This window comes from Seriola aureovittata, chromosome 9 (genome assembly GCF_021018895.1).
Source record: "Seriola aureovittata isolate HTS-2021-v1 ecotype China chromosome 9, ASM2101889v1, whole genome shotgun sequence".
NCBI lineage: Eukaryota > Metazoa > Chordata > Actinopteri > Carangiformes > Carangidae > Seriola > Seriola aureovittata.
Genome location: NC_079372.1, coordinates 20,111,659 through 20,139,491, shown reverse-complemented (window position 1 = coordinate 20,139,491; position 27,833 = coordinate 20,111,659). Strand labels below are relative to the sequence as shown.

The 27,833-nt window shown below is 40.6% G+C and overlaps 3 protein-coding genes across 5 annotated transcripts; all 3 read left to right on the top strand.

The window, feature by feature from the left end:
* The first annotated feature begins 1,370 nt into the window (after nucleotides 1-1,370).
* On the top strand, nucleotides 1,371-11,003 carry hspb7 (heat shock protein family, member 7 (cardiovascular)). Of its 2 annotated transcripts, XM_056385795.1 has the most exons (4): nucleotides 1,371-1,514; nucleotides 7,433-7,619; nucleotides 10,089-10,213; nucleotides 10,396-11,003. In XM_056385795.1, the coding sequence occupies exons 2-4, from the start codon at nucleotides 7,448-7,450 to the stop codon at nucleotides 10,573-10,575; spliced, it is 477 nt and encodes a 158-aa protein (XP_056241770.1). In that variant the 5' UTR covers nucleotides 1,371-1,514; nucleotides 7,433-7,447; the 3' UTR covers nucleotides 10,576-11,003. The 2 variants fall into 2 exon arrangements, with proteins under 2 accessions (XP_056241770.1, XP_056241771.1); XM_056385796.1 differs by lacking the exon at nucleotides 1,371-1,514 and having other exon boundaries at nucleotides 7,234-7,619.
* A 614-nt stretch (nucleotides 11,004-11,617) lies between these two features.
* On the top strand, nucleotides 11,618-22,657 carry zbtb17 (zinc finger and BTB domain containing 17). 2 transcript variants are annotated; one of them, XM_056385672.1, is made up of 15 exons: nucleotides 11,618-11,893; nucleotides 13,062-13,327; nucleotides 13,483-13,662; nucleotides 14,219-14,548; nucleotides 14,668-14,757; nucleotides 15,796-16,100; nucleotides 16,350-16,492; nucleotides 16,598-16,898; nucleotides 17,083-17,170; nucleotides 19,214-19,330; nucleotides 19,418-19,538; nucleotides 19,844-19,974; nucleotides 20,537-20,800; nucleotides 20,946-21,035; nucleotides 21,449-22,657. In XM_056385672.1, the coding sequence occupies exons 2-15, from the start codon at nucleotides 13,123-13,125 to the stop codon at nucleotides 21,670-21,672; spliced, it is 2,589 nt and encodes an 862-aa protein (XP_056241647.1). In that variant the 5' UTR covers nucleotides 11,618-11,893; nucleotides 13,062-13,122; the 3' UTR covers nucleotides 21,673-22,657. The 2 variants fall into 2 exon arrangements, with proteins under 2 accessions (XP_056241647.1, XP_056241646.1); XM_056385671.1 differs by having other exon boundaries at nucleotides 11,619-11,893; nucleotides 14,216-14,548.
* A 440-nt stretch (nucleotides 22,658-23,097) lies between these two features.
* Nucleotides 23,098-27,420, top strand: ddost (dolichyl-diphosphooligosaccharide--protein glycosyltransferase subunit (non-catalytic)). Its single transcript, XM_056384425.1, has 11 exons — nucleotides 23,098-23,361; nucleotides 24,068-24,178; nucleotides 24,285-24,371; nucleotides 24,466-24,569; nucleotides 24,661-24,755; nucleotides 25,084-25,177; nucleotides 25,392-25,540; nucleotides 25,896-26,043; nucleotides 26,152-26,272; nucleotides 26,364-26,470; nucleotides 26,737-27,420. Exons 1-11 carry the CDS (start codon nucleotides 23,127-23,129, stop codon nucleotides 26,884-26,886), a joined length of 1,401 nt encoding a protein of 466 aa, XP_056240400.1. The 5' UTR covers nucleotides 23,098-23,126; the 3' UTR covers nucleotides 26,887-27,420.
* Nucleotides 27,421-27,833: the final 413 nt, after the last annotated feature.

Genomic DNA, 27,833 nt, shown 5'->3' with positions numbered 1-27,833 from the left:
ACAGAAAAAAACATTTTCTCTCAGATTTTTAATTGATTCCCGGCGATACGATCAACGACTGCAGAAAAACATAATCTCATAATCCCAGAAATGTAAACGAGATAGAACAACAGGAGCGACAGGTGATTATCATGATAATATAGCAGCTTCATGGATATGATACATATATAGATATATTACCAAACTACACTTTACAAGGTCAAGGAAGAACTTCCATGCTCCAATAATAATGAATATCAATACTTACCTGCATTTTGTGATAATTTTCAATTTCCAGACTTTATAGATTTGCTACAAACGCCCCGTTCAACACAGATCACTGCCCTCTGTATTCTCTGGTCATGTGGCTTCCTCTGCATACTCGTCGTAAGGTACACTGGTTTCCACTCATTTATAAAACTCTTCTTGGATACTCATGCCTCTATTTAAGTCAGTTATTGCACAATACACGTTCTTCTTCTACGTCCAGCGCATCCTCCAGTCTGCTGCGGCTGATGATTGGAATTTGTTACAAAAAAACACTAAAATTGGACAAATTTGTCTCTTGCTGCTTTTAAAGGCCATTTTTATATATTTTTTTAAACAATACTTGATGTTTTACTTCTGTTTAATTTGATTAATTAGTCTTTTTTGTTTTCTTTGTGTTTTTGTTTTCCTCCTCCCCTACGAATGTTTTCTGTCGTCATTATTAAGAATTTGTTCTGGATATCTTGCCTGGTGAAATAAAGTCTAAATAAATTAAAAAAACAAAAAAAAACGGAAATTTGCAGAGAAATATAACAGGACTTGGTAACTATGTCTGGAAGACATTTTATCAAACAGAATGGGAAAGACATTCACTTTAATGTAAATGAGAAACCAAGTCAGATGAAGATCTTTCAACAACTGAAGCAGTAAATTATACAGTAACATTAAGGAAAAATGGTATTTGACAGCTGACTTCTGTGGTTCACAGCTGTTACCCAGACCACGCATTTACTGCACACCCTGTTGGAAATGTTATTTCAGTTTATAACAGATATTTACCTAATTTAAATTTTGACTTTTACAACCTTTTTCAGAAGCAATTTAACGGTCAGTGTGACTGAAGTGAAGATGTATGTGACTTTTCTCTCCTCATTCACAGCTCATCCTGCTGAGAGCAGCTCCTTCATCATCACCTGTCCTCCATGAAGAACCCCCCCCCCCCCGCAGGTTTCCTTACCCCATAACAGGTGATACTCTCTGCACTTAAAAGAACATCTTCCGTCTATTTTCTGTAATAATGTCAGCTTCACCGGTGTATATCAAAAACCATTTTGAATCTCTAGTATGAACAGTTAAATTAACCATTTTACTTTTTTTTTTCCTCTCCAAAACCCCCTTCGCAGAGCCCCTGATGACGCGTGTGTCGCCGCCGCTTCAAACACCTTCATTTGAAAAGGACCAGAAAAAGACGTTGAGCGTCAGACAATAATCAAGAACCGACACTTTGAAAGAAATCAGCAAACTTCAGCGGCCTGCTCAAGGTTAAGGTAATCATTGTTCAGATCTGGACACACACACACACACACACACACACACACACACACACACACACACACACACACACAATCCTTAGTTAATGTTTATTTTCCCTGTAGGCCTTCAATTAGCACTTGTGTTATTTTAGAGATTTGAAATCTGCATGCAATGAGCATCAATCATACACACACACACACACACACACACACACACACACACACACATATGCATATACCACGGAAATGTACACACATACAGACTGCTCTTCTCAGTATAAAAAACTGTTACCATGGAAACAGCACACTGAGATTAATAGAGAGCCAGACAGGAGGTTACTTTACTTTTCTCTCACACAACCATCAGAGAGTTTCTCCTCTGACAAAGGAGAAAATAACCAAATCAAATGTCACAGTTTCCAAACCACAAAACTGAATATGAATACATTTACAAATAAATCTAATATTTTATTTGAAAGCGAAAAGTCCCGAGACGAGCGCTCTCTGTTTTCACTCAGAGGAATCTGTCAGAGATCAAAGTGGAAAGTCCAAATGAAATGAAATCAGTGGTGTTAATGTGGTTTTCTAACAACAGTATTTCAGTGAAGCCAGAGGGAAACACAATATTGATTCACCAATCAAAACAACTTGAGATCTACTTCAACCAAATCCAGTGGTCTGTAACGCAGCAACATGACGCACTGCTGTTACATATCCTGCACTTCATTTGTGCATTTACGCTTATAATATGTATACAAGCAATAGTAAAAGGACTGGAAAATACTGGACTTATCTTCATCAGGTGGCGACAAATACGGCTTAGAAAAAAAGAAAATCTATTAATGCTGCTTAAAATTCAAGGGAAAGTTTTAATTTGTATTTTACTCGATTATAACTTCAGGCAGAATAATGTATACATTTAAATGAAATTATATGCATGAGTGTGGCGCTTTTTTATAGAGGAGGGTTTCCATGTGAGGGTCAGTGAAGCTCCCAGTCTCTGGTCTTCATGGAAACCTGTGTAACTCCAGACAGGTGTGACAAATTAAGCAGCGTCGTCTTGTTTCTCCATCATCTTCCAGGTTTTTCCTTTTTTTAATTTGTGGCCCGTGTGAACGTTTGCACACAGAGCTGACTGTTTGCCTGTGAACATGAGAGAGCAGCAGTGAGACGACCTTCCAGCTCAGCCCGTCTATCACTGTGGAATTTTCCCTCTGTCTGCAACATTATGTAACACACAGCAGCTGAAGCAGGCACAACCTAAGCTGTGTGTGTGTGTGTGTGTGTGTGTGTGTGTGTGTGTGTGTGTGTGTGTGTGTGTGTGTGTGTGTGTGTGTGTGTGTGTGTGTGTGTGTGTGTGTGTGTGTGTGTGTGTGTGTGTGAGTGAGAGTGAGTGAGAGTGTGTGTGTGTGTGACAGAGAGAGAGAGAGAGAGAGCGAGCTTTGGGCAGATAGGACTTCACACACAAACTCAAACATTTTGAGGTGACTCAATGTCACTCGTGGATCACTGACAACTGGATCAGATTTACTTGCTTACGTCTCTCCCTCCCGCCATGTTGTCATTCTTATGAGTCATTCTCATGAACCCGCGTTCCTGTCCTGCTCCCTGAAGTTATTATTAGCAATTATTTTACTGGTCGCACTTTATTTTACAGTACACTAATAAGACATAACAAGCCGTATTAAGTAAGTAAGTATTATGTTCGTTATTAGACAATAAACAGTTTACTGAAAGTCGTACCCTAATTAGACACCGTACTCCTAAATTATGCTGTAATTAGAAACATAAAGATGGTGATGGGAAGTGGAGGAGGTGGAGGTCAGCCATCTTCCCGCTCATCTTTTTTATTAGTGACACAAGACTCGACCTCAGCCAGAAGCCTGTCCTCGTCATTCACCCCTACAACATCAGTTTCCATCACAGTTTTACGCAAAATAGAAGCAATTTCTTTTAGTTAATGCGACAAAACACAATCGCTAATGGTTAATTTTTCCATCGAGTGATGTCAAGCAAATAAAGCTGGGTTTTCTTTTCTCGTGACATTGTTCTAATTAAACATGAATCTGAGGCCTGATGAAGGAGGAGCCACAAAATATTCTTTTGTCTGAAAAAGAAACTTTTTTTTTTGCGACATTTGAGACTTTTTTTTTGAAAATCATGTGTTGCATTAAGTATATAAATGGAAACACATCATGGCAGCTGTGGAACGTCTTGGTTTGTATTTTGGTACCGAACATCACTGGAGCCAAACAAAACACTAATAAGAGTCTTTTATTAGAGATCAAATAAAAATAAAGCAGATTTCAGGTAAAACACTCCGAGAAACCAAATCCTGCGAGGTTGGATGGGGGGTCCAGGTGGGCGGGGCTTGGTGACTGCTTTATTGTGACATCACAAAGTTCCAGAAGTCCTGACGGCTGGTTTTAAGGCTCAGTTTCTGAATACAGGCTGTGTGCATTTCTCTGTGGACTGAGGCTTTGATACTTTCACAGTATTAATATAGAAGCTAGACCTGATCTATACTCACACTACACATGGACAGAGACCTTTAGACTGGAGGGACCTTTAAGCCTGAGTTTAAACAGCCAAAGAGGAAGTATGGCAGTATATTATAAGTTATATATAAGTTACAGCTCCTCAAAAGGTTTTAATTATTAAGTAGACATTGGCATCACTTTACTTGTTGACAATGAGCTCTCCACTCTGCTCACATTACCTTGAACCTTGATTCAGAGTCCAGCACCTGGAGCCAAAAGCCTTTTAAGACGTAAATGGTAGCGATGGGAAAACTGGATATCCAGGGGAGGGGGAGGGGCTTCATTCTTGCAGTGGAGAGTGCAGCTTCTAAAAACAGAGCTTGACAAAAAGATTGCAATTAGTCTTTCCCCCGAGGTCATTAAATGACTTCACGCACTAGAGAGAAGTTTCTCCTTTGCACCAACTATAAGGACAAATTCTTTATATAAATATATTTTATATTTTCAAAAAATCTCTCTGATAAATAATATTGGACATATTCAACATTAAATATGAATAAATATGTAAATATGATCTGGGAACATTACACATTAACATCTCCAACATAATTGGTTTGCAATCTATCATCTCTTTCCTTTTACTGTCTCTGGGTGTTTTCCTTATCAGAAAGTTAAAACCATTTTTATACTCATTTTAAATTAATGTTGATTATTGTAATCAAATCCATAGATTGAGAATACAGTGGAATTAGCTTGTTATTTATTTATCTTACAGTATCTATATTTATCCTCATTCATTGTGACCTACATACTGTATCTGAAAGCCTTAAGGTGGCGAAAAAAAGACCATGATGCATTTCTTTGAAGTTGTGCTGTTATGATTTGAATTTATTAATTAGAAATATCAGACTTGGATAAGAGCATGAACAGGAATCATGTCAGTATTATTTCAGCAACATAGATTTATATATATGTTCTGTACATTTAAATGCATGTTTACTGTACTCACTGCATCTCACAGCTTTAAAACTTTAACTTTTAAACTTTCATTTCAGACTAAAAAGAATATTTCAACAAACGTCTCTACTGCGTTTTCTGCTCCTCTCCATCCTTTATACTTCAACTCCCATCATCCATTTCTCCTCTTGTCCGTCTCCTGTCACCGCTCCGTCCGACACCCTCTCATCTTTGTCCAACTATGTTCATCTCACTCATCGATGCTCACCCCCCCTCACCCACTCCTCCCCCCGCTGCTATCACTCTTCCTTTCTCTTGAATAGCAGCCTCGTGAGACGGACAGTTCTCAGGTTTGATACCAACAACATCTCTGATGAAATGAAGCTGTATATAGTATTTTTTTTTAGTTTTATCATTTAAAAAAGACATGACCTTCGACTGCATGTGTAACCCTGAGCTGGTGGATTTAGGTCTGTTAATGTTAATGAGATGCAAACAGCTCCATCAAAGAATGCCATACTCCTTTCAAGTACTTTCATTTAAATATAAATACTTTTTAGGGAAAAAAAAACTAATTTCACAAAAAAAGGAAAGACTTTATATTTTTAAATGTCATATATTATTTAATTTTTAAAATACACCATGGGACACTTTGGCTTTGGTGCTACTTTAGTTGTGTTTTGGTCTGGGCTGGACTCAGTGTAGTTGTTGTTGGAAAGCTCCTGATTCGACCTGAGCAAAGTGTTTATCACTACGACACCTGTTAAATCAATTTTCTTTGCCAAAAAAATAAAATAAAAAAACAGGTGAAACAAAAAACAGTTAGATTTGTACCATGTGCGTCTTTAACGTTGGTATCTCTTATTCTCATTCTGACTTTTTGGTTGTAAACTTTAAAGAGTTACCTTTCAAAGGAGGTCAAAGGTCATGACTGAAATCAAAAGGGTTGAAGAACAATAATAATTAAAATGAATGAATAATTAAAATGAAAAAAAACAATCCTATGAACTACAGCAACAAACAAATGACATTTGCAGACGACCGCCAGCTTCGTTCCTGATGAAAGCCCCATTAGAGGTGCAAACGGCCAGTATGAACAAACAGTATTACTGCTGTTACTAGGGAGCTGTGCGTGCGTGCGTGCGTGCGTGCGTGCGTGCGTGCGTGCGTGCTCTCTGGCAGGGAGCTGGTGAGTTGCTGGGCTGGATTTAGATCTCCAGCGGGGGGCTTTGAGCTCTTCACTGATAACACTGGAAGCACATAACACCATCTGGTGTCACGTGTAACGCTGGGCGACCGGCTTCAAAACAAAAGATGGAAACCTGCGTGTCCTTTTGATTTTTCACTGTTTCATTTCAGTTCCAGGACGACCGGCGGCTGTGATGTCACCAGTCGTGTGTTTCACGCGTCATATACAGATCAGACAAAGCAGAGGTCAAATACCTGAAGTCACATTAACACAAACACTGATAGAGCCCTTAAATGTGCTTGAATGGATTAGCTATCAGCTGCACAGACTACACAGGAGAGCAGCGAGTGTTTTCTAATCACAAACTCTCCATGTAGATATTAATAGCCACAAAGCAATGTCACTACTAAGTCCCCTGCTCCCGCTGACGGCTTTGTTTTCAAGCACATTCTTTCCATCTTTGTTTTGCTCTGTACTTATCCTCTGAGATAACAGGCAACTTTTCAATTCACTCTCCTCCCTTCACGCGGCTCGGCGGGAGAGAACGCTGCGTTTTCCATCCGGCAAATCATTTTGTTTTAATGTTGGCTGCTTCGGAAAGATTAAAATTAATAAACAGATGAAAACGCACACACACACACACAGACAGACACATAAATCCCTCTAATGAGATGAAACCACGCTGTGAAGACATTGGCCAGTGTGACATTTAATGGCAGAACCATGTGAGGATCCGATTTCAGGACAAAGACGTGGCACTAAATATTAAGAAAGCAAGAGGAAGCAGCCAGATGGAGCGATGGAGTTAAAGAGAGGAGAGGGAAGCTATTTCAGGGATGGTGTGTCTGGAATGACAACTGTTGCCCCCCCCCCTCACTCTTTCTCTACCTCTCTCTATCAAATCCTCCTCTCTCTCTCCTGCTCTTAACCTCAGGGCCCTTCAATGCCCAGAACTTTTCCGACCACAGACCCTTCTCTCCATCCCTCCTGTGCGTCTCCTGATAAATATAGAACATTATTAGCCTTTCCCGATGAGCGGTGACACACGTGCCCCCCCCCCCCAACGCACAGGGCCGTATAGTATATAAGGGCCATGGGAGAGTGGCCGCAGGACAGTGGGGAACTTATCTCACCATATAGAAACAAGAAAACATAAATAGAAAAGGAAAGAAAGGGAAAAAAAGGAAGTCAGGAGCTGTGTGTTATTATTTCTAACACTTAAGCCTCTGGAAGATTCCCAAAGGAGCCCCCAGCTCTCTCCGCCTCCCTCTTCTCTCCCCCTCACTCTCCTCCTCTGCCTCACTCAGCACTCGCAGCCATCCATGAGTGTGACCAACTCCTCTGCCTATCGATCGGAGCGTAGTTTCCACCAGACTTCATCCTCATCGTCATCCTCGTCCTCTGGTAACCCATACATGGAGAAAAGCCGGGGACTGTTCACCGAGGACTTTGACTCCTTCATGAGGCCCGGGAGCGACGCCTTGGGGTTTTCCAGTAAGTTTGGGAGTAAATTTCAGCTCTCTGTGTGTTTACAGGAGTGGTGTAAAAATAATAACTACAGCAAGAGGAAGTGACAGGTTCGACTGTGAAGCAGATTCATCTCTCTGCTCGGGAGCCGTTTGTCTGCAGTGTGGTGTTTTTCTCCTTTATAAAACATGTCAGAGGCGACGGTTCAGAGGAGGGAGACGACACGCAGGACAGTGTTTGAAAGGCAACAGGACTCTGGTGTAGTTTGTGTGTGTGTGTGGACAAATGTGTTTCTAAGAGTGTGACTAAAGTGTAAACACATGAAAAAGAAAACAGATGTATGTGAAAAAACAAGGTGCATTTTTTGGTCAGCTCTCTGTTTTAAAAACCACATTTCAGTCAGCAGACGCTTCACTTTAAAGCGCCTGCCTCATCCTCAGGTCAGAGAGGTGTGGAGCTGGTGAGGGCCGCCGCTCTGTGTCAGTTCACAGACAGTGTGAATATCTGACATCTGAACTTTAAATGGACTCACGCTCCATGTGCGCCGTGTGTCAGGGGCTCAGTAGAATTGTTTTGGAAGCATTGCTGGTATCCCATAGGTGCTGCACAGGAGCTGGAGGGTGGGTGCAGCTGAAGGGAAAACACACACACACACACATACACACACTACCTAGGGAATGCTGGACTGTCTGCCAGCAGTGTGACTTCACACACAGAGTATCTGGGATGACGCATGCGTAAGGAATGACCAGATGGTTGCCCGGTGACCAGAGTACACACAAACACACACACACACACAAACACACAGTTGAAATGATGTCATATAATCAAACTAACCTGCCTCTGAAGTGTCTCTCTCTCACACTCATATCCAGTCTGTGTGAGGTCATGTGTTTCCACGTTCTTCTTCACTGAGCTCAGAATCACTGACGTCGTCACGATGCATCAGGCTGTAAAATTATGGTCTAATTATCGTCCTCTGCTGTTTCCTCACCTGTTTTCTGCCATGAACCTGTTTTCACATACAGATTATGGATCAAAGCCCACAGATAATTATCACTGTTTTTTAGCTTCTTTGATAAACACACTGAAGCTTTTAGCAGCTAAACAACCAGATATTTTTTTGAGAAGTTGGTAGAGACAAGATTTTACTTATTTTTTTATTGAAGTCAATAAAATTAAGTAAAGTAGTCCTACAACTTGACAACTTTTTATATGTTTTATTGATTTTTACTGATCACGCTCTTGCTGGTGACACAACCTTCGGTCTAAGACACTTTCATTCTAATCCTGTTGTTTTTGCTCAGGTTCATTATTTTTATTTGTCTTTTGCTGCGTCTCAAATTGCTGTTAGCTATATTTCTGATTGCTTGTTTTAATTGTTGCCTGCTTGTTATTTTGCTGCCTTGTGTAAAGCACTTTGTAACATGGGTTTAGAAATAAAGATTATTGTTATTATAAAAACAGAGCTAAAAGAAAGGTTAATATCGAACTTACATTCAGCAGGTTGGATAGAAATGACTCCCTGTGAAAGCTCTTTCTCCACGACAGCTGAAATGTATAAATAGACAATTGTTTTCCATACTGCATTCCACATAACTACTTTATAAGGTGATGATTCTGTGTGTATATGTGTATAAACATTGTTTTAGATTGTTCCACTGGCTCCAAGTGGCTAAGAAAACAAAACTAAAGTCCTGAATGCAGCTTTGAAATGCACAAAGTTATAAGCTGAAATAAAGGAGACATGACGTTTCCTTAAATTAAAGTTACAGAAAGTGGAAATAGAAATTCTTGGTTTGTCTTGCTACAAGCCGAATGCTGAAATTACGTAATAGGGAAATCTGAACTGCGACTTCACACTGATTCTGTTGTGTATTACAAAATACACAGGCAAAGTGTTGTGGTGCTAATGTTAAAGTCTTCGAAAGAAAAGGTGAAGACAGGTGTTTATCTCAGTTATGAAGTAGTTATATTTTTGTTTTAGTAGGTTTTAACTGTTTATGCTCAACAGATCATTTCAAGTTCAGTTTAAAGAGATCTTTACTAAAAGTTCACAAATCTTCTGAGAGGTAAGTTTACAATAGTGACACAGAGAAGTGACCACTGATCAGCAACAGTGGGGAACCTGTCAGTGTATTTATGTCCGTTTGTGCAAAAAGACCCAGTAAAACGGAAAATAATGAGCCTGAATCATGTTTGATTTCTAGCATGGAATCTATACCAGTCAACAGGATACGCTGCATGAAATAAAATTCACTGCAGTTTATTCAATAACATGGTATAGTCTTTTAAATAAAGTGCTTGTTAAACTGATGAAACTCCACCTGCAGCTGCTGTAATTATCAGCAGAAACACGATTATCAGACCAGAAAGAAGTGATTTAAGCTCAGTAGTAATGTATTGTAAAAATTGAGTGAACATTAACTGGCAAAGCTTTAAACCCATTTCCTCCTCAGTTAAAACATCCTCCTTCTCGTCTTGTGCTGGTTTCAGGTGGAACTGGAAATATTAAAGCTCTTGGGGATTCGTACCAGTTCACAGTCGACGTGCGAGACTTCTCCCCGGAGGACGTCATCGTCACCACATCCAACAACCAGATAGAAGTTCGTGCGGAAAAGGTGGGAAGCTTTCCTTCTGATTTACACTGCTAACGCGCTGTACGTCTCAGAGGTTATGAAACAAAGTTATTCGTCTTCTCATGGCAGAAACCTGGGACCTAAAGGTTTCAGTGTGTGGCCTTCAGGGTCAGTTAAAGCAGTTGCTACACATGAACTCATCTGTAATATTCCTCCCTTGACAGTTGGCCCAGGACGGTTCTGTGATGAACACATTCACCCACAAGTGCCAGCTACCTGAGGATGTGGACCCCACCTCGGTGACATCATCACTGGGCGCTGAGGGTACCCTAACGGTCCGGGCACGGAGACACCCGGCCAAACACGAGCTCGTACAGACCTTCCGCACCGAGATCAAGATCTAGAGAGCGACGACCTGCTCATGACTTCTTGTGTTTTTGTTTTTTTTGTTTTTTAATGCTACTTCCTCTATTTCCTGTCTTCACTGAAACCATTCTACATGTAACACTCAGAGAGTCGACACCGCGCTCAATGTGACACGCCACGTCCTCCCTCCATGACCGCAACTACACCTGTTGCTGCTCATTTATATTCTGAGTTAGTTCACCATACACAGCAGCCGCACCTGCACACGACAGACGGAGACATGGGGGTTGGCAATGTACAGCATTTGCACAAGAACAGACACACTTCAATTAACAGATCAGTTCCCCACTTCACTCCTGTTCTAAAACTTAATTCTCGATTTTAAAAATTGATGATTGCTCATTAATAATAATTTATTGTATATTATTATTATTTGTGTGAATAAAATACTTCATCTTTGACAGTATACATCCTGACCTGTGTGAGCTTTTCGATTCCTGTTCTACCTGACATATGGAATTTGAGTTGGGAAAAGAGGTGTTTCACTTTAAGAATGGAAATATTAATAGAAAAATGAGAAATCAATATTTTTGATTCATTTATATTTTCTAGTTGAAAACAATTGTAAAAACTAGCAGTAAAGGAAAATCTCTCCATCTTCCATTTATGACTAATTGAAATATGGGATACTGCATGCTAGTGTGTGATGGCCAGAACATATCCTCTGTATTATATAATACATATTCCAGTATTTTATAGTCATTATTTTAAAATGTTACTATTTTAGGCCAACTACATAATAACAGTCATGGCATTTCTACGGCAGACTTTTGTTCCTGCCATTGTAGAGAATTGGCTTCAGACATTTAGACCTTAATTGGGAAAATGAAATTAAGAGAAAGTGAAAAAGTAAATAAGCAAATCAAAACAATTAAAACAAGATATCTAAATCCTATCCCTATATAATTAGTTTTTTTTTAACACTACTCCGTTCAATCTACAAAGATGAGTTAACATTTTTGTACATCAGTTTAATTTAAAACGTAAATCAGTTTAATTACAGTTATGTGCTTCTTGTGGATACATGGACGTCACGTAAGTCACGTAGCTCGATGGCGCCATCACGCGGCCATCATCACCACACAACGTGTTCGCACTGCGTCTGCTCCTGCGACACATCCGGCCGGTCCCTATCAATCGATCAGAGAGAGGAAGATGGCGGTGGATGGAGTTAGCGGGGCAAGATCGATCACCGAAAAACTCGATTGGGTTTGCTTTTCGTAACTCAGTCAAAGACTCGTAAACACCGCTCGGTCCAGCAGTTTGAACCCGGAGCGAAGAGGAGATAACAAGGAGGTAATTCCGGAGTTAGATTTTGTTAAAATGGCGCGTCCACGTAGCTCAAAGAGCGAGCTAGCTGCGAAAAGAACAAGGGATGAAGACAGGCCCGACTCCTCGGGTCGCCATCTTGTCCCTGCATTACATGCATGTCAAGGCATGCTAAATTAATCCCTGATAACAAAGCTACAAGGATGGAGGAATTGTAATCGATATATAGCACCGTCAAACCAAGCGGTTAAAACTCGAGAAACTACATTTACAGACAGAAAACATTTTTAATGCTTTTTTTAAATTCCCCGTTTAGTTGCCTGGACATCGGGACATCAGTTAAAGCTTAATTCTAGTGTCGTTCTGGTTAATTTCGACACTTGTTTAGCTAGCTAGCAAGATGGTGTTATTTCTTCCCATCATAGTTGAAACATATTTTGTATTTAAGGCAACGTTAGTGATGTTTTGAATGGTTGTTAAAGCACAGTTTGGGGCTGAAATCCGGTCTCCAGTATTTACTGGTGGTGTCCTGGAGGAAAAGGAGCCTGATATCTACACCCAGGAATGTAAACACCTGTCTTTCACCAACAACACAGGACAAACCACACACAGTTTCTACTAGATAAATAAAGTACTTGTTTGACTTTTGCATTAACACAAAGCAAGGTGTTCCTCGACAAATGTGAGGATTGTCTGCATTAATATAACCCATGGAAATAACCCCAGTTTGATCATAATACACAGTTGGTACATTATAACATTACATATTTTTTTTAAGTGGGCATAAACAAATCCACATGCCAGTTTAAAAAGGGGAAAGTAAGAAATGAGGCTTCTGTAATTTTTGGGCTTAGTGCTCATTTTTTGGCTAACAAAGATGGTGATTTATTACCCTGAAATAATGAAAAAGAAATTCAGGATAAATATTCACCCTTATGGATCGTTTCTACAGTTTTAATACTGTGCAATTTTATCAATGTTGACATGACGTATATGGTTTTTGAAGGCTGATGCTGCTAATATTTACTTTTTCTCAGTTAATACTCATGTGATGTCAGTTGAATTATATCATATAGATTTTATATGCTATCAAAGGTGAGCAACACTGATTGATTGGTGGTGTTTAATAAAAGACCACCACCATCAGCCATTTGAGTTTTTCCTAATGTGCCACATGTGACTTCTTACTTGTCAGTGGTCCTCTGAGCCTGTGCATTCCTGCCAGCCTCCTCCACGATCTTCAAGCCTTCAGAGCGATGGAGTTCCCGTGGCACAGTGGGAAAGTTCTGGAGCAGCTTGATCGGCAACGCAAGCAGGGCCTGCTGTGTGATTGCACCTTTGTAGTGGATGGGGTGGACTTCAAGGCCCACAAAGCTGTGTTAGCGGCCTGCAGTATCTACTTCCGCACCCTCTTCTTGGACCAGAAAGATGTGGTGCATCTGGACATCAGCAATGCAGCAGGTAGTTTCTGTTTCAAACTTTTTATTTGATTGATTTTGCCTTTTTCATCGCCCGTTGCTCTTATTTTGTCCACCATCACCAACGCTTGACTTAAATAGCAGTAAATGTACCCTCATCATTTCTGCTGTCTTTTGTATTCCTGGTTATCGTTGCAGGTTTGGGTCAGGTCCTGGAGTTTATGTACACAGCCAAGCTGAGTTTAAGTCCACAGAATGTAGAAGACGTGCTTGCTGTTGCCAACTTTCTACAAATGCAAGAGATTGTAAACGCCTGCTCTGCGTACCAGTCGATGGCAAACCCAGCTCCTTCCCTCATAACACTGGATTTCACCGTTGGTGAGTCTCTCCTGTCACTCTTTAAAGTAACAGTCCTCAACTTCATAATGATCTGTGCCCTCGATTTTACAAGAGCTGAACCGGGTCGATCATTTAATGCTCGTTAAGAAAGGGGCAGATGAGGTTAACAACATTAATTATTCAGAATTAAAGTATCTCAACAACCTAATTTGTTTAACCTCAACTTTCCCTTTCCAATGAAGCTGAGGAAGAAGGTGCCCCTATGTTTGTAATGCTCGTGACAAAGATGTATTTCCACTCTTTCCATGGTTGGTTGAAGTCATTAGAAATAGTCACAGGGCTGAACTCTAGTTCATAAGTTCATATTGGTTGACCGCTGATATTATGATGAAGTTTTTTAATTCCACATCTTGTGCAAAATTGATCAGTGTCACATAGTTTACTGGTTATTTCAGGTTATGCTACAATATCAACCAAGACTGCTTTACATCCGACATTTTAATTCGATTTCACAGTGTAATACAAATATGAAGTATGGAACCCCTGTTAAAAAAAAAACAAACATTACTCCATTTTTCTATGAACAAACCAGAAGAAAAAGCAGGTGAAAAGGAGCAGAAAGAGGAGCTGGAGGGCGACCTGGCAGAAGTGCCATCACAAGTGGAGGAGCCTCCTTCTGACGGTCCAACTGAAGATCAAGAGCCCACACAAAATCAGGACAATGTAGAGGAAGACGTCTCTGCCGAAACACAAGAGACTGCTTCTCAGCCCAGCCCTGCCAGAACCAACTCAGGCCGAGGACGACCCCCCAAAACCAGCCCCCTTTCTGCCCAGAAGAAGACGCCTGTAAAGAAGGAAGGAGGGAGCACCGAACAAGATGCACCTGGATTTCAGGACGACCCCTCTGACGCCGACTATACGCCCAGTAAGTCCTTATTTAGAGAAACAAAGTGTTGAAGGCCCACCTGATGCCTCAGTGTCTGTAAATGTGTTGATCATTTTATTTGACAAATAAACAAGGAGATATTTTCTCTTGATTTACAGAGTCACAGCTGAAATCTGGCGGCAGCTCGTCCTACATGAGCTCTCGAGGGAGAAGAATCAGAAAACCTCCTCGACGAAACTTCCCACCCGGTGAGCTGCAGCCTGAACAGCACATTTCCCCTTAAACACCTGGACTATTGAACCATTCCTGTTTATTATTAACTGTTATTATACCTAATGAGCTGCTGGTCACTTGAATTTCCCCTCTGGGATAGATAAAGTATATATCTGTCTATCTAAACTTTACACCGGTTACGAACTGTGTCGAGTATCATCAAACACAAACATTCAGGATTTTCTAGCGCTGCATTTGATCAGTTATCAGTGAGATGTTAATGGCTTTAAAAGTAGTAGTAGTATTTTTAATTCAGTCATCACATATAATCCAGTAAAAATTAACAATATAGACAGAAAAAACACAAAAAACTAAGTCAACCGACTTTATATATGCCGACCTATATTCTTATCAATTTAAGCTGCCCGCTAAAAATAAAATAAAATTGTTCACACTTGTAACCCTCATAAACAGCTGTTGACCACTCTTTTGAAAGCCAAAAGCGAATAACACATTTGTAAATTTATATTAACATTATTCCATAATTTAACCCTTAACAATAGAAACTTTTACAGCTTTATTGTACAGTAAACTCACAAACAGCTCTCAGATCATATTTGCTCTCTTGTGCTGAAAAAACCTTTTGCACACAGTGTGGAAGTGACATTAATTTAGCTCTGAACTTTATTTTAAAATAATAAACTGAATCAGTACATTTCATAGCATGAGAATGTAGAAACATTGGATGAGCTTGATCATAGTCACCAGCCTTATCCATAATAGGTATGGCTAACCCCGTTTTAAAGGTAGACACTTCCGCACAGTAAGTTATATAGGGAAGTATAGGTGAGCAGTAAATTAAATACAAGGCTTTGTAATTTAACATATCCCTAGATTTATACAGAATTGCTACTGACTTGGATATTTTTTCTTTAATATGATCAATATGTTGTTTCCATGTTAGTTTATGATCAATCACATCAAAGGGGCTTTCTGAACTCTGCATAGGGTTTTCTATTTGAGCAGTTGCTGTTGTCAAGATACTAAACAGTTTGTTTCTCTCATCGTCACAGACAACGACTCAGAGGATGAAGACGCGTCAAAGACGAAACCCGAGAAGAAGGTGACGGAGCCGGCTCAGGTGGCCGAGGACCAGGAGGAGGAAGACTCTGGGGAGGCTGGTGATGGGGGAACTGATGATGATGAGGATGATGATGAAGATGAAGAAGAGGAGGCCGGTGAGGAAGATGGCGAGGACGGCCAGCAGGCGGGAGGAGGTGACTCCAGCGGCGAGAGAGACGGGAGACAAACCCAGGCAGCGTCGATGAGCAGCCGCTCCGAGTCAAAGCCTTACAGCTCCGTGACTCACAAATGTGAGGTGAGAAAGTTTGTGTCCAGGGGAGGAAGAAAATAAATAAATAAAATAAAAGTACGTTTTACAATTTGTAACGTCTTTAATTTAGTGTTTTGACTTGTGAGGCATCAGGTACATTCAGCTCTTTAGTGCTGAGGCCTCAAAGCTGATGGGAACGAGGAACCTCCAGTGATTCTGGTTGGTTGTTGATGTTGTTATTAAAAATGGCGGCCAGCTCACTCTTCGTGACGTGTTTTTCTTTCTTTCCTCCAGGACTGTGGGAAGAAATTCACCCACACTGGTAATTTCAAGAGACACATGCGCATTCACACGGGAGAGAAGCCGTTCAGCTGTCGGGACTGCAACAAGGCTTTCTCTGACCCAGCAGCCTGTAAAGCCCACGAGAAAACACACAGGTGAGTCATTCGTTTCTATTCAGAGACGTTTATCTCACCTGACACCTGCCGCTGAGCTCTGTCGGGTTTTGTGTCTCAACCTTGAGCTGCTGTCTCCTCCCGCAGCCCTCTGAAGCCGTACTGCTGCTCCACCTGCGGGAAGAGCTACCGCCAGATCAGCCTGCTCAACCTGCACCGCAAACGCCACACAGGTGAGGCGCGCTACAGCTGCGACGTGTGCGGCAAGCTCTTCACCACATCCGGAAACCTGAAGCGGCATCAGCTGGTGCACAGCGGCGAGAAGCCGTATCACTGCGACTACTGCGAGAAGGCCTTTTCTGACCCCACGGCCAAGATGCGACACCTGGAGACGCACGACACAGAGAAGGGCAACAAGTGTCCACACTGCGAGAAACGCTTCAACCAGGTAAACGGCGTGTTTGTGAACGTTTTAGCTTTCCAGCCGCAGTTACACCTGTCTTCATAAAACACAACTTTTCCAGAACTTTCTGAAAGGTGTTTTTAATAATTTTATAATAATAATAATTTTTCATCCCATGTGCGTTCGCTTGTGACCAAACATTTCCTGATTGTTGTGTGTTTCTCTTCAGCTGGGAAATCTGAAGGCTCACTTAAAAATCCACATTACAGACGGGCCTCTCAAGTGCAAAGAGTGTGGCAAACAGTTCACCACTTCAGGTATATATATTATATATTATATATATATATTATATATTAACTGCTTTGTTCTTCTGTTATTCTTGACTTGTAAGTTTACGTCTACGGCCGTAACTCACAAATTCATAAACTAATTATGACCCAACTTAAGGATAAAATGAAGTAATGACATCGTACATCCAAAAGGTCAAAGGTCAGCTTCACCGTGACATCATAATGTTCTGCATAAAACACTTCTGGCCATTATTCAATGCTGTAACTCAGGAAGGAGAGACTGTGACCGTGTTTCCTGGGTCTTGGCTGTTCGGCAGCGAGGAAACAACCTTGGGGCAGTAATTCTAGTTTCGGGTGAAAGTCTCTCAGCCTCTCAGTATAGAGACTTTGTACCTGTCAAAGAAATGTCCCGGTGGCATGTGGATCCCTCAGAACTAAAGTGGGACCAATAAAGATCAGTTCAGTGACAGCAGACATTAAATCAGGCGGCACAGAACAAATCAGAAACATATTCTTAAAAAGGAGATTTAATGCTTTGCTTAGTTTATACTTTAAACAATATGTTTACTAAATTCTGCTTCGAGTTCTACTCTACTAGGTAAAATAAAAAGGTAGATGCAGAAACTGCTGCTGCTGATGTTTCTTGATCGTCTTTGAACCTTTAAATGTGTCGGATACAATTGTCTGGTTCACTCTGAGTTGGGACTTTATTCGTACAATTAGATTATTTGATTGGTTGACCGGCAGAAAGTTAATTTGAATCTATAAATAAAACGTTATTGGTTATTAGTGATTTGTGAAGGCTGTTGTGTATGTTTTTATTCCACAGATTAATTCATGATGAAAATAATTATTAGTTGCAGCCTCACTGTTGTCACATGATTTCAGTTAAAGTTAATAAGCTGCTGCCAGTATTGTTAACAGAGCTCCAGTTCACTCTTTATACAGATGCCTGTTGTATTGAGCCAAACACCTGACATGTGAGATCTTGTGCTGGGTGGGAATCTACAAGGGGATTCTTTGTCCTCAGTAACTGACATTTAACTTACAGTCACCTCCGACACACGGACTGAGCTTCAACTTTAGATTCTTTGATGACATATAAGCTACTGTGTAATATAATGATCAATTATAGTATAATCACGCCATGGCTATGTTAGTGTTATATTTACCATTCAGAGGATTTCAGACCCTCTTTTCTGGAGCAGTTCCTGCTGCTTTCACTTACTGTGCGTTTTATCTTGAGGAAGTTGACTTGTGGAGTTAATAATTATAATAATTAATAATAATAGTTTATATAGCACTTTTAAAAATGAGGGTTTACAAAGTGCTTTGACATAAACGCACAAACAAACAAGAGAACAATGGCAGAAGAACCCTAAAAAACAACAGCGACATATAAACTCCATAAGAACCCGAGCAAGCAACACAAGAACCCAACAACATGACCTGAGAACAGGAGGATCAAAGTCAGATGTAAGATGATGTCAGCAGGGAAAGGGAATAGGAATAATAAAACAAGGTATTGGCACTAAAACAATATAAAGCAACAGAATGAGATAAAAATAAACTGCAATAAAATAAGGCAAAGGATCGATAAAGAAAATAAAAATAAAAGAAACTAAAAACATTTGTAAAGAGATAAAACAATAAGGAATGAAATAAAGATGATAAGGATAAATGAAAACCATAAAACAATAAAAGGAAATAAAAGCAATACAAAGAAGTTGAGGATGTTAGGGAACTAAAGCAATTAGGAAAGTAATTTTAAAAAAATGATAGTCTAAGAAATAAAGGATGATAGAAAGACAATAAGAAGACGACATCACATAAAAGCAAGTCTGTAAAAGTGAGTTTTAAGAAGTGACTTAAAGGAAGTCACAGATTCTGCACGCCTTATCTCCTCGGGCAGGTCGTTCCAAAGCCGGGGGGGCGTGATGGCAGAAGCGCGGCAGTTCTGATATGTAGCTTGGAGCTTTAAAAACTGAAAAGTGAGTTGTTTCTTTGCTTTGAGTCACTTGGTCTGACCTTTGACCTCTGACCTCTGATGATGTCCGCTTTTTTTTTTAGGAAATCTGAAGAGACACCTGCGGGTTCACAGCGGGGAGAAACCGTATGTCTGCGTTCACTGTCAGAGAGCTTTCAGCGACCCCGGAGCTCTGCAGCGACATGAACGCATCCACACAGGTACGCCCCGCACAGTCAGACCGACAGCAACACACAGTGATATCATCCACATGCCGCCGTGATGAGACTATAACCAATGTGTTGCAGGAGAGAAGCCCTGCGTCTGTCTTATCTGCGGCAAAGCCTTCACCCAGGCCAGCTCGCTTATCGCTCACGTCCGCCAGCACACGGGAGAGAAGCCTTATGTGTGTGATCGCTGCGGCAAAAGGTGAGAGCAGATACAGTGATACTGTAATAATAGGCTCATTTTTCAAACTCACTTGTGCCATGGAAACATAACCTGAGGTCATCCAAGGACGAGATCTGGAAATATGTGAGAACGCGTTGGTTAAAAGTTTGACTCAAGGGGAAACACAGATCACATGTATCTGCAGGAGGGGAGTGTTTGTTTAAATTACAGTTTTGTACTGACATGAAATTCTAAACATAAACTACTAGATACGTGAAGTAAGTGAGAACTGACACTTTAAATACAATGATACAGGAAACCAGATGATGTATCTCTCTGGACAGGTTTGTGCAATCCAGTCAACTGGCCAATCACATTCGGCACCATGACAACGTCCGTCCACACAAGTGTCAGATGTGCAACAAAGCATTTGTCAATGTGGGAGACCTGTCGAAGCACATCATCATACACACAGGTGAGGACAAACTGACTATGGCTGACTTTCTTTTTTTTTTTTTTTACACTTAAATCTTCATTGAGTTTTCACAATAATATACACACATATACACAACCAAATACAAAATAAAATAACAGTGGAGTTTGGAAATATCTCAATATTCATGGAACAATTTAAATTAGATATTAATTGGGTCTGTTTTGTGTCTCATATAAATGGTCCATTTTCCCCAGTTCTTTTTAAACGTATTCTCTCAAAACATATGTCGACTTCTCCATGATGAAAATGTCTTGGACAGTTTGCAGCCACTGTTCCTGATGTGGAGCGTTTACATTCAGCCAGTTTCTGATAACAGCTTTCTTACCTGCTGCGAGTAGAACTGCCGTCAGGTAGAGATCTTATCTCATCACGGTACTTTTATTGTTCCCAAGACACAACGCAGGACTACTATTTGGAATTTCGTATCCCAAAATATTTGTAACAGCTGCATTAACATTTTCCCAATCCACCTTATCTCTGTGCATCCAGATGAACTCAGAGCTTCCATCCTTAAATCTTCGGTTCTCTCCTGCTCCCTCAGGGGAGAAACCTTTCCTGTGTGATAAATGCGGCCGAGGGTTCAACCGTGTGGACAACCTCCGCTCCCACGTCAAGACCGTCCACCACGGCAAGGCCGGCATGAAGCGGCTGGTCGTAGCCGGGGGCAGCGCGGACGAGGGGGCTGATGTGTGCGCAGGCACGGCCACCTCTGACAACGAAATCAACATAGTTACCGTAACCACGGAGGACATCGTCACCCTGGCAACCGAGGCCCTGGCAGGCAGTGCCGTAGCTCAGCTGACAGGTCAGACAGCATCCTCAAAATGTCAATATCCTGACAAGGACCTGATGAATGCTGCAGATAATAATAAAAGAAGCATGGGGGGGGGGTGAAAGGGCTCAGGCATCGGTAGGTGTTTGTTTACCTCGTGTCATGTGTCCGTTCACAGTAGTTCCAGTGGCGGCTTCAGTGTCGGCAGATGAGACCGAGGCTTTGAAAGCTGAAATCACCAAAGCCGTAGAGAAAGTGCAAGAAGCAGGTAAAAACTCACTCTGTGAACTCAGACAACTGTATTTGAACAATTTTGTACTATTAGAAAAAAATACAAGCAATCAGCAAATCACAGGGGCTCGGGAATTTAAAATATAACGTATGGGTTGAAAGAAACAGAAATACAATAGCCTCTTTAAAACATGACACTGACAGAAATTCTGCATGTACACATATGTAATCAATGAATGCTACAAATAAATAGTGTACAGTTGTGATAACTTGTAACAAATTTAAGTATGGTATTATTCACTATCCTGCTGTGTTTAGTTTCATTCTAAGTCAAACCACTGAAAGACAAGGAGGTTGTCAGACAGTCCAGGTGGAAATGTAGAATTATTATGTAGATTTGAAAACACAATGACAAATATGAATGAATGTCAACTCTTCTTCTGTTCCCAGACCCCAACACGCAGATCTTATACGCTTGTGATTCATGTGGTGATAAATTCTTGGATGCGAGCTCCCTGGCCCAGCACGTTCGCATCCACACAGCTCAGGCCTTGGTCATGTTTCAGGCAGATTCTGACTTCTACCAGTACACCACAGCTACCACTGCTGAGGGGGATACCGCCACAACATGGCAACCCACAACTGAGCAGGTCATTCAGGAAGGGGAAAACTGATCTGCCGTGCCCAGGACAGAAAGGGAGAAGCAGAGGGGGGGAGGATGGAGAAGTGGAAACCCACACAGCAGAGGTGGAGGAGGAGAAAGAAGAGGAGTTGGAATGTGAACGTCAGGCGTCGTGGAGCAGATTTGTGAAGAGTGTAAGAAATATTTTTGTGAAAGAAATCTAATTTATACAGGAGGAAGAAATGCAAGAAATAAAGTGAGTCGGTGATGAGGTCTCAGAGTTTCAGCCTCCCAAACTTTACCTAAACTGGATTCATAAAACACAACAGTTTTTAAACAATTTCATTTTAGGATTTATAGTCATAAATCATGTTTTATGCAGTCAGTCCTAATTCCAGCAAACCAGGCGAGATTCATTGATTTGGTAAATATTGTCAAGAAGTCTTTCAGAGATGGTTATACTATGTATAGTTTGTTTATTATTAGACTGAAATGCAGGATTGTGCATTGTCCTTTGTATAAAACATCACAACTCAGTCTTACCTTATATAACTTGAAGAACTCTGTGTTATTTTTCCATTTCACTCAGGTGAAATATGTACATGCCCCCTAAACAGTGGAAATATTTTATTGTACTTAGTAGAAGTATTTTCACGGAAAGCACATTATACAGAGATTATTTACATAGACATGTAGGGGTACTAAAGATTTAAGAAGTGGGATGCCATTTATTCTTGTCCTGGCAAACACTGCAAATGCTTTGCATGTGTAATATTTGTATATTTGTGATGTGTCCTCTAAGTCTTATTACCTCTGATAAAAAAAACAAATATTTGTGGTGACAACAAACTGGTCAACAATTCTCAGTTTTACTATGATTGCAAGACAGCTTTTGTTTTTATTGCAGTAAACTGATCACACTGGTATGAAGTATTTTGTCTGTTTATATTAACACCTGCAAGATGCTCGATTAAATATCAGTTACATAGACACACTGGTAGTCATCAACGGATCAATAAAGAATCATCACAGTCTGACCTGTCTTGTGTTACGCTGTTGTTTTTTTAATAAAAAACAATAGACTGTTGATTTTTCCTTACATTGCTCAGGAAATTCCTAGAATATCATGGGATTAAGAATTGTGCATTCCTGGCACATAAAGTAATAAGATATATAAATTCAATTAGGAAAAATTAGGCATTTAACAAGAATATAGCATAATAACTTGTTTCAAATTAGATAAGCATAAACAAACGTGCATGAATTATATTTTAAAATTATTTAGAAAATCTAACTCAACTGTTTTAAAGTCAGAATTGCTGGCCCTGGTTATAATTCAATAAATAAGGTTGAGACTTCCGTGATTGTCAGTCTTACAATAAATCTTTCACCCCATTTTTGTGGAATCGCAGTCGGGGGGGGAGACGCGTTCCTCTCTGTGATTGGCTAGATCACGGGGTCAAAGTTAACTCGTCTGCTAAGCTGACGTCCACTTCTGCAGCAAAAATGGCGTCGCTGACAGCAGTCGTGCAGACAAACCGGACCGGTTCTGTATCATCGTCCAAAAAACGGACCGCAACGATGACCCAGAGGAGGTTTAGACTTCTGGACAACAATGTCCTTTTATTCCTGTCATTAGCCTCCATGTTGCATTGTGCTCTGGCCGACGGAAAGACGTTGGTTCTGCTGGACAACCTCAACATCAGAGACACCCATTCAATGTTCTTCCGCAGTCTGGCAGGTAAGAACGAGATGCATGCTTATCTTTAACCTATAAATACCTTCTTGTATAGTGTTATAGATCCCGATTGTAATGCTAAAATGTCTCTGGTAGGGAATATAGAGCCGTTGGGACTTGGTTTTGTAGACGTTAGCTTCACGCTACACAGAAACGCTGCTAATGCTAGCTTAGCTGTGCTATGTTAGCTATACCTCTCCAAACTTTATTAAAGTCTCTGGCAGTTTTAACTTATTTTTAACTTACTAAGATACTTTTTATACTTTGTAATCTTTACTTATACTGCACTGAATCGATTCGGGGACGCTCTTCATTTCGGCATACCTCTAGTAAACTAGAGTAAACTTTACCTCTAGTAAAGATCATAATTTTAGACGAACTTAATATTTTATGATCAATTTGGCGGTTACCCTCAACCAAAGATCCACTTATGCCCGATGCAAGTGATCGAGAGTACTACTATAATAATTAGGTTGTTAACAGGATGTTACCATGTTATTCTGAATTAATGATTATGTGGGCTTGCTAATGCAACTTCAGAAAATTCGCCTTAAAGATACCCTCAGTGGTATATAATGGTCTTATAGCTTTGGAGTTATAGTGCAGAGGTTACCAATCCTTTGAAACTTTAACATCGTTCAGGTTACTGCAGAGATGCATAAGTCTGTCACTGTTTTAGTGCCGCTGATAATGTGCCTCTCCTTTTCAGATCGCGGCTTTGACGTCACATTCAAGACAGCTGATGATCCCTCCCTCTCTCTGATCAAATACGGCCAGTTCCTGTATGACCATTTAATCATCTTCGCGCCTTCAGTTGAAGGTAAATTTCACTCTTTTAAATTCAGAATGGAGTTAATCAGTTTTATGGCTTGTGTTTGCCTTTGCTGAAGCAATCTGTAAAATGTATTCTTTGTGGTCACCTGCAGACTTTGGAGGAAATATAAATGTGGAGACTATTACATCCTTCATTGACGGTGGAGGCAATGTCCTGGTTGCTGCTAGTTCAGATATCGGTCAGTTGGTTTCTAACAGCTTTTTGCTCCAATATTGCATCATTGGAAATACTGGAATATTGTCATATATTAATGCTTTTCTCTTGTTACATAGGTGACCCTCTGAGGGAGCTGGGCAGTGAGTGTGGCATTGAGTTTGATGAGGAGAAGACTGCTGTCATTGACCATCACAACTACGACGTGTCTGATCCTGGAGAGGTAAACAGAAATCTATGGGCACAGGAACTTTGTTTCACAAATCCAGTCTTAAGAACTTAACATTGTTATTTACATTGTCTCTTGTCTGCAGCACACCCTGATTGTCGCTGACCCAGAGAACCTGCTGAAAGCTCCCACTATTGTCGGCAAACCCACCAATAAACCAGTTTTATTCAAGGGTGTTGGGTAAGCACAACTAAATGAAGTTTAAATTGGAACATCCAAGTGTCATCTGTAACACGTGCAGCACTAAATGACTATAATATACTGAATTTGGGAGGGTGCTGAGATTTCTAGCAATAATGAATCACTGTTTTACTTGTTTACAAATTTTACTTTTTACTTTGAGCAGCACCTCACTAGGTTAACTTTACTGTGCTAGGCTGTAACAGAAACTTTTGAAGGACGGCGTTTGATGTTGCACCTGTTTATTAATGTTCAAAGGTTAAATGTATGACTCGCCACAATGCAAACCATAGGAACACTTTTCTAAACATGCCGCCCTCTCTTCCAGCATGGTGGCAGACCCAGACAACCCTCTTGTCCTGGACATCCTCACTGGCTCTTCCACCTCTTACTCCTTTTTCCCTGACAGACCCATCTCTCAGGTAACATCACTGACATCATCAGAAATAACAGATTGTGAATTTAGAACAAGTTTAATCCAGAAGAAAAGTGGTATCCATATAGTATATAGATCTTCTTCTGTCCTGAGCTTGTTTAATAGCATCTTATTTGCTGTCATCACCTCACTGTATTAAAGAAGAAGATTTAACATCACTTACTTTACCTATACCTAATAATTCATTTTCACTTCTCCAGTATCCACATGCTGTTGGCAAGAACACCCTGCTGATCGCTGGCCTCCAGGCCAGGAACAATGCCAGAGTGGTTTTCAGTGGCTCCCTGGACTTCTTCAGCGACGCCTTCTTCAACTCTGCTGTGCAGAAGGCCACACCCGGGTCCCAGAGGTGAGCCACTGTGCATCACACCCCTGGATACTATTACAGTCTCTACTTAACAAAAACCAAAACTGTAATATGTGACTGCAATGACAGTTGGGCAGTTTGCTGATATTTTTTTTGCTTAATAGCAGCATTTTAAAATTTAGACCTTTGCATGTTCAAATGGAAACTTCTCAAGCAACCCCAAAGAAGGAAAGGGGGGAAATGGACTCTTATCCTCCTGTCGACAAACAATAAAAACATTGATTACAGAACTTACATTATAATTGATCAAATAAACTGCATCCCATCAGAGGCTGATTGTCCAGGTTACAGTCCACGGTGGTTAAAGCCCTCTTCTCCTTGTTGTGGTCTTTGTCAGGCACAAGCAGACCGGGAACATGGAGCTCGCCGAGGCTCTGTCCCGTTGGGTGTTCAAGGAGGCCGGAGTCCTCAGAGTGGGAGCTGTTACCCATCATCCTGTGGGAGAGAACACTCCCCCAGCAGCATACACCATCACTGACCTTGTGGTGAGTTTCATGTGAACAGTCATCACCCTGAAGGTGTTTGTTTTTTTTAGCCTGAATGAGGAATGTTGTACTTGTACATCTCAATCATTGTAAAACGTTCCCATGCAGGAATACAGCATCGTCATCGAGATGTTGTCCGAGGGCCGCTGGGTCCCCTTCGATGGAGATGATATTCAGCTGGAGTTTGTGAGGATCGATCCCTTCGTCAGGACTTACCTCAAGAAAAATGGTGCGTTTCTGTTCTTGTTAACTTATTTAAAACACACCTTCGCTGTCATAAACTGTGTCCACTATTAAAAACTGTGTCGTATCTCTGCTAGGAGGTAAATACAGCGTCCAGTTCAAACTGCCTGATGTGTACGGAGTCTTCCAGTTCAAGGTGGACTACAACCGACTGGGGTACACACACCTCTACTCCTCCACTCAGGCAAGTTCATCAGACTGTTCGACCTCACCTGGGCTTATCAACATATATTTTTTTTTACCACACTTAATATCCTAGTTGCTTTCTGCTCAACATATTCTGTGGTGAAGTGTGGATATTTTCTGTGCACCCATCACTGTGCAGTTAAGCTGACCCTTAGGACAAGCTCCTAAAACCGTGGTGTATTATCTAAGAGTTTTGCCCTTGTTGATAATAGACACATGAATGAATGGTGGGCTAATTTCTACAACTGCTTTTCTTTACCACAGGTATCGGTGCGTCCCCTGCAGCACACTCAGTACGAGCGCTTCATCCCCTCAGCCTTCCCATACTACGCCAGCGTCTTCTCCATGATGTCGGGGCTCTTTGTCTTCAGCATTGTCTTCCTGCACATGAAAGAGAAGGAGAAGTCAGACTAATGCAGACAAACAGGGAAGGGGGAAAAGGAGATTATAAAATTTGAACTTGTGGTGTGAAGAGTAGAAATTGAATGTCTTGAATCTTCACGCAGGGACTTGGACAGCAGTCCTCCATTAAAAATACAGTTTCTGTTCGGTTATTGGGTCTCTCAACTAATCGGGGTCTCGAGGACAAAAGGGGGTGCTGACTGTAATGCAATACAGTGGTTGCTTTTTTTTTTTTAATTTTTTTTTTTTCCTTCCCAACTTTGACATCACTAAAACATCTGTATATGTTCTGAAGTCCGTCAGTGTTTGTATAAAGTTGCTTTACATTTGATAAAATGATCTCCTAAGTAGAGCACTTGCCTTGGAACATGAAAGAAATCCATCTTAAAAATTTGACCCATATTTTCTCAATCAGGAAACGTTATTGTGGAAACGACATGCACTGAATATGCCAACAGTTTTTGTTTTTGTTTTGTTTTTGATAAGACTTTAATGTGTTTCCAAAAAAAGCTGGAGTCATCTTAACAATAAAATACTGACATTCCACTTAATAGAAACCCCTGCCATTTTTATGACATGACATAATGGTGTGATTTTTCACAATGCATTTAAAGCAGTCTCATAGACCTAAAACATTCATTTTGAATATTGAATATTGTGACGTACGGTCACGGAGACTAAGGTGTTGATCTGGACACTAGTTACGCCAGACCCAGTATGAAAATATGGTCATTTAAATCTGTATCAGCTTTTAAAAATAACAAATTTAGTATAATTATACAGCATGACTTAATTTTGATTTTTAGTGACTTTTGAGGCCATAGATCTATACACCATTCCTCTGTCGTTCTTTGTAGTCAATCTGAATGAACGGACAGCATGAACCAATTCAAAAAGATTAAATTAAGTTAAAACAGTCTTGGGCATGACAGTCATTAAACAAAAGAAACAAATCAAAT

Excerpts from the sequence above, each read along its gene's own strand:
- hspb7 (XM_056385795.1), top strand. The coding sequence starts at position 7,448 with ATGAGTGTGACCAACTCCTCTGCCTATCGATCGGAGCGTAGTTTCCAC. Across the intron at positions 7,620-10,088 it reads CGACGCCTTGGGGTTTTCCA|GTGGAACTGGAAATATTAAA; the intron begins GTAAGTTTGGGA and ends TGCTGGTTTCAG. Across the intron at positions 10,214-10,395 it reads TAGAAGTTCGTGCGGAAAAG|TTGGCCCAGGACGGTTCTGT; the intron begins GTGGGAAGCTTT and ends CTCCCTTGACAG.
- zbtb17 (XM_056385671.1), top strand. The coding sequence starts at position 13,123 with ATGGAGTTCCCGTGGCACAGTGGGAAAGTTCTGGAGCAGCTTGATCGG. Across the intron at positions 19,975-20,536 it reads GCACATCATCATACACACAG|GGGAGAAACCTTTCCTGTGT; the intron begins GTGAGGACAAAC and ends CTGCTCCCTCAG. Across the intron at positions 20,801-20,945 it reads TGCCGTAGCTCAGCTGACAG|TAGTTCCAGTGGCGGCTTCA; the intron begins GTCAGACAGCAT and ends GTCCGTTCACAG.
- ddost (XM_056384425.1), top strand. The coding sequence starts at position 23,127 with ATGGCGTCGCTGACAGCAGTCGTGCAGACAAACCGGACCGGTTCTGTA. Across the intron at positions 24,179-24,284 it reads CTTCGCGCCTTCAGTTGAAG|ACTTTGGAGGAAATATAAAT; the intron begins GTAAATTTCACT and ends GGTCACCTGCAG. Across the intron at positions 24,570-24,660 it reads ACGTGTCTGATCCTGGAGAG|CACACCCTGATTGTCGCTGA; the intron begins GTAAACAGAAAT and ends TCTTGTCTGCAG.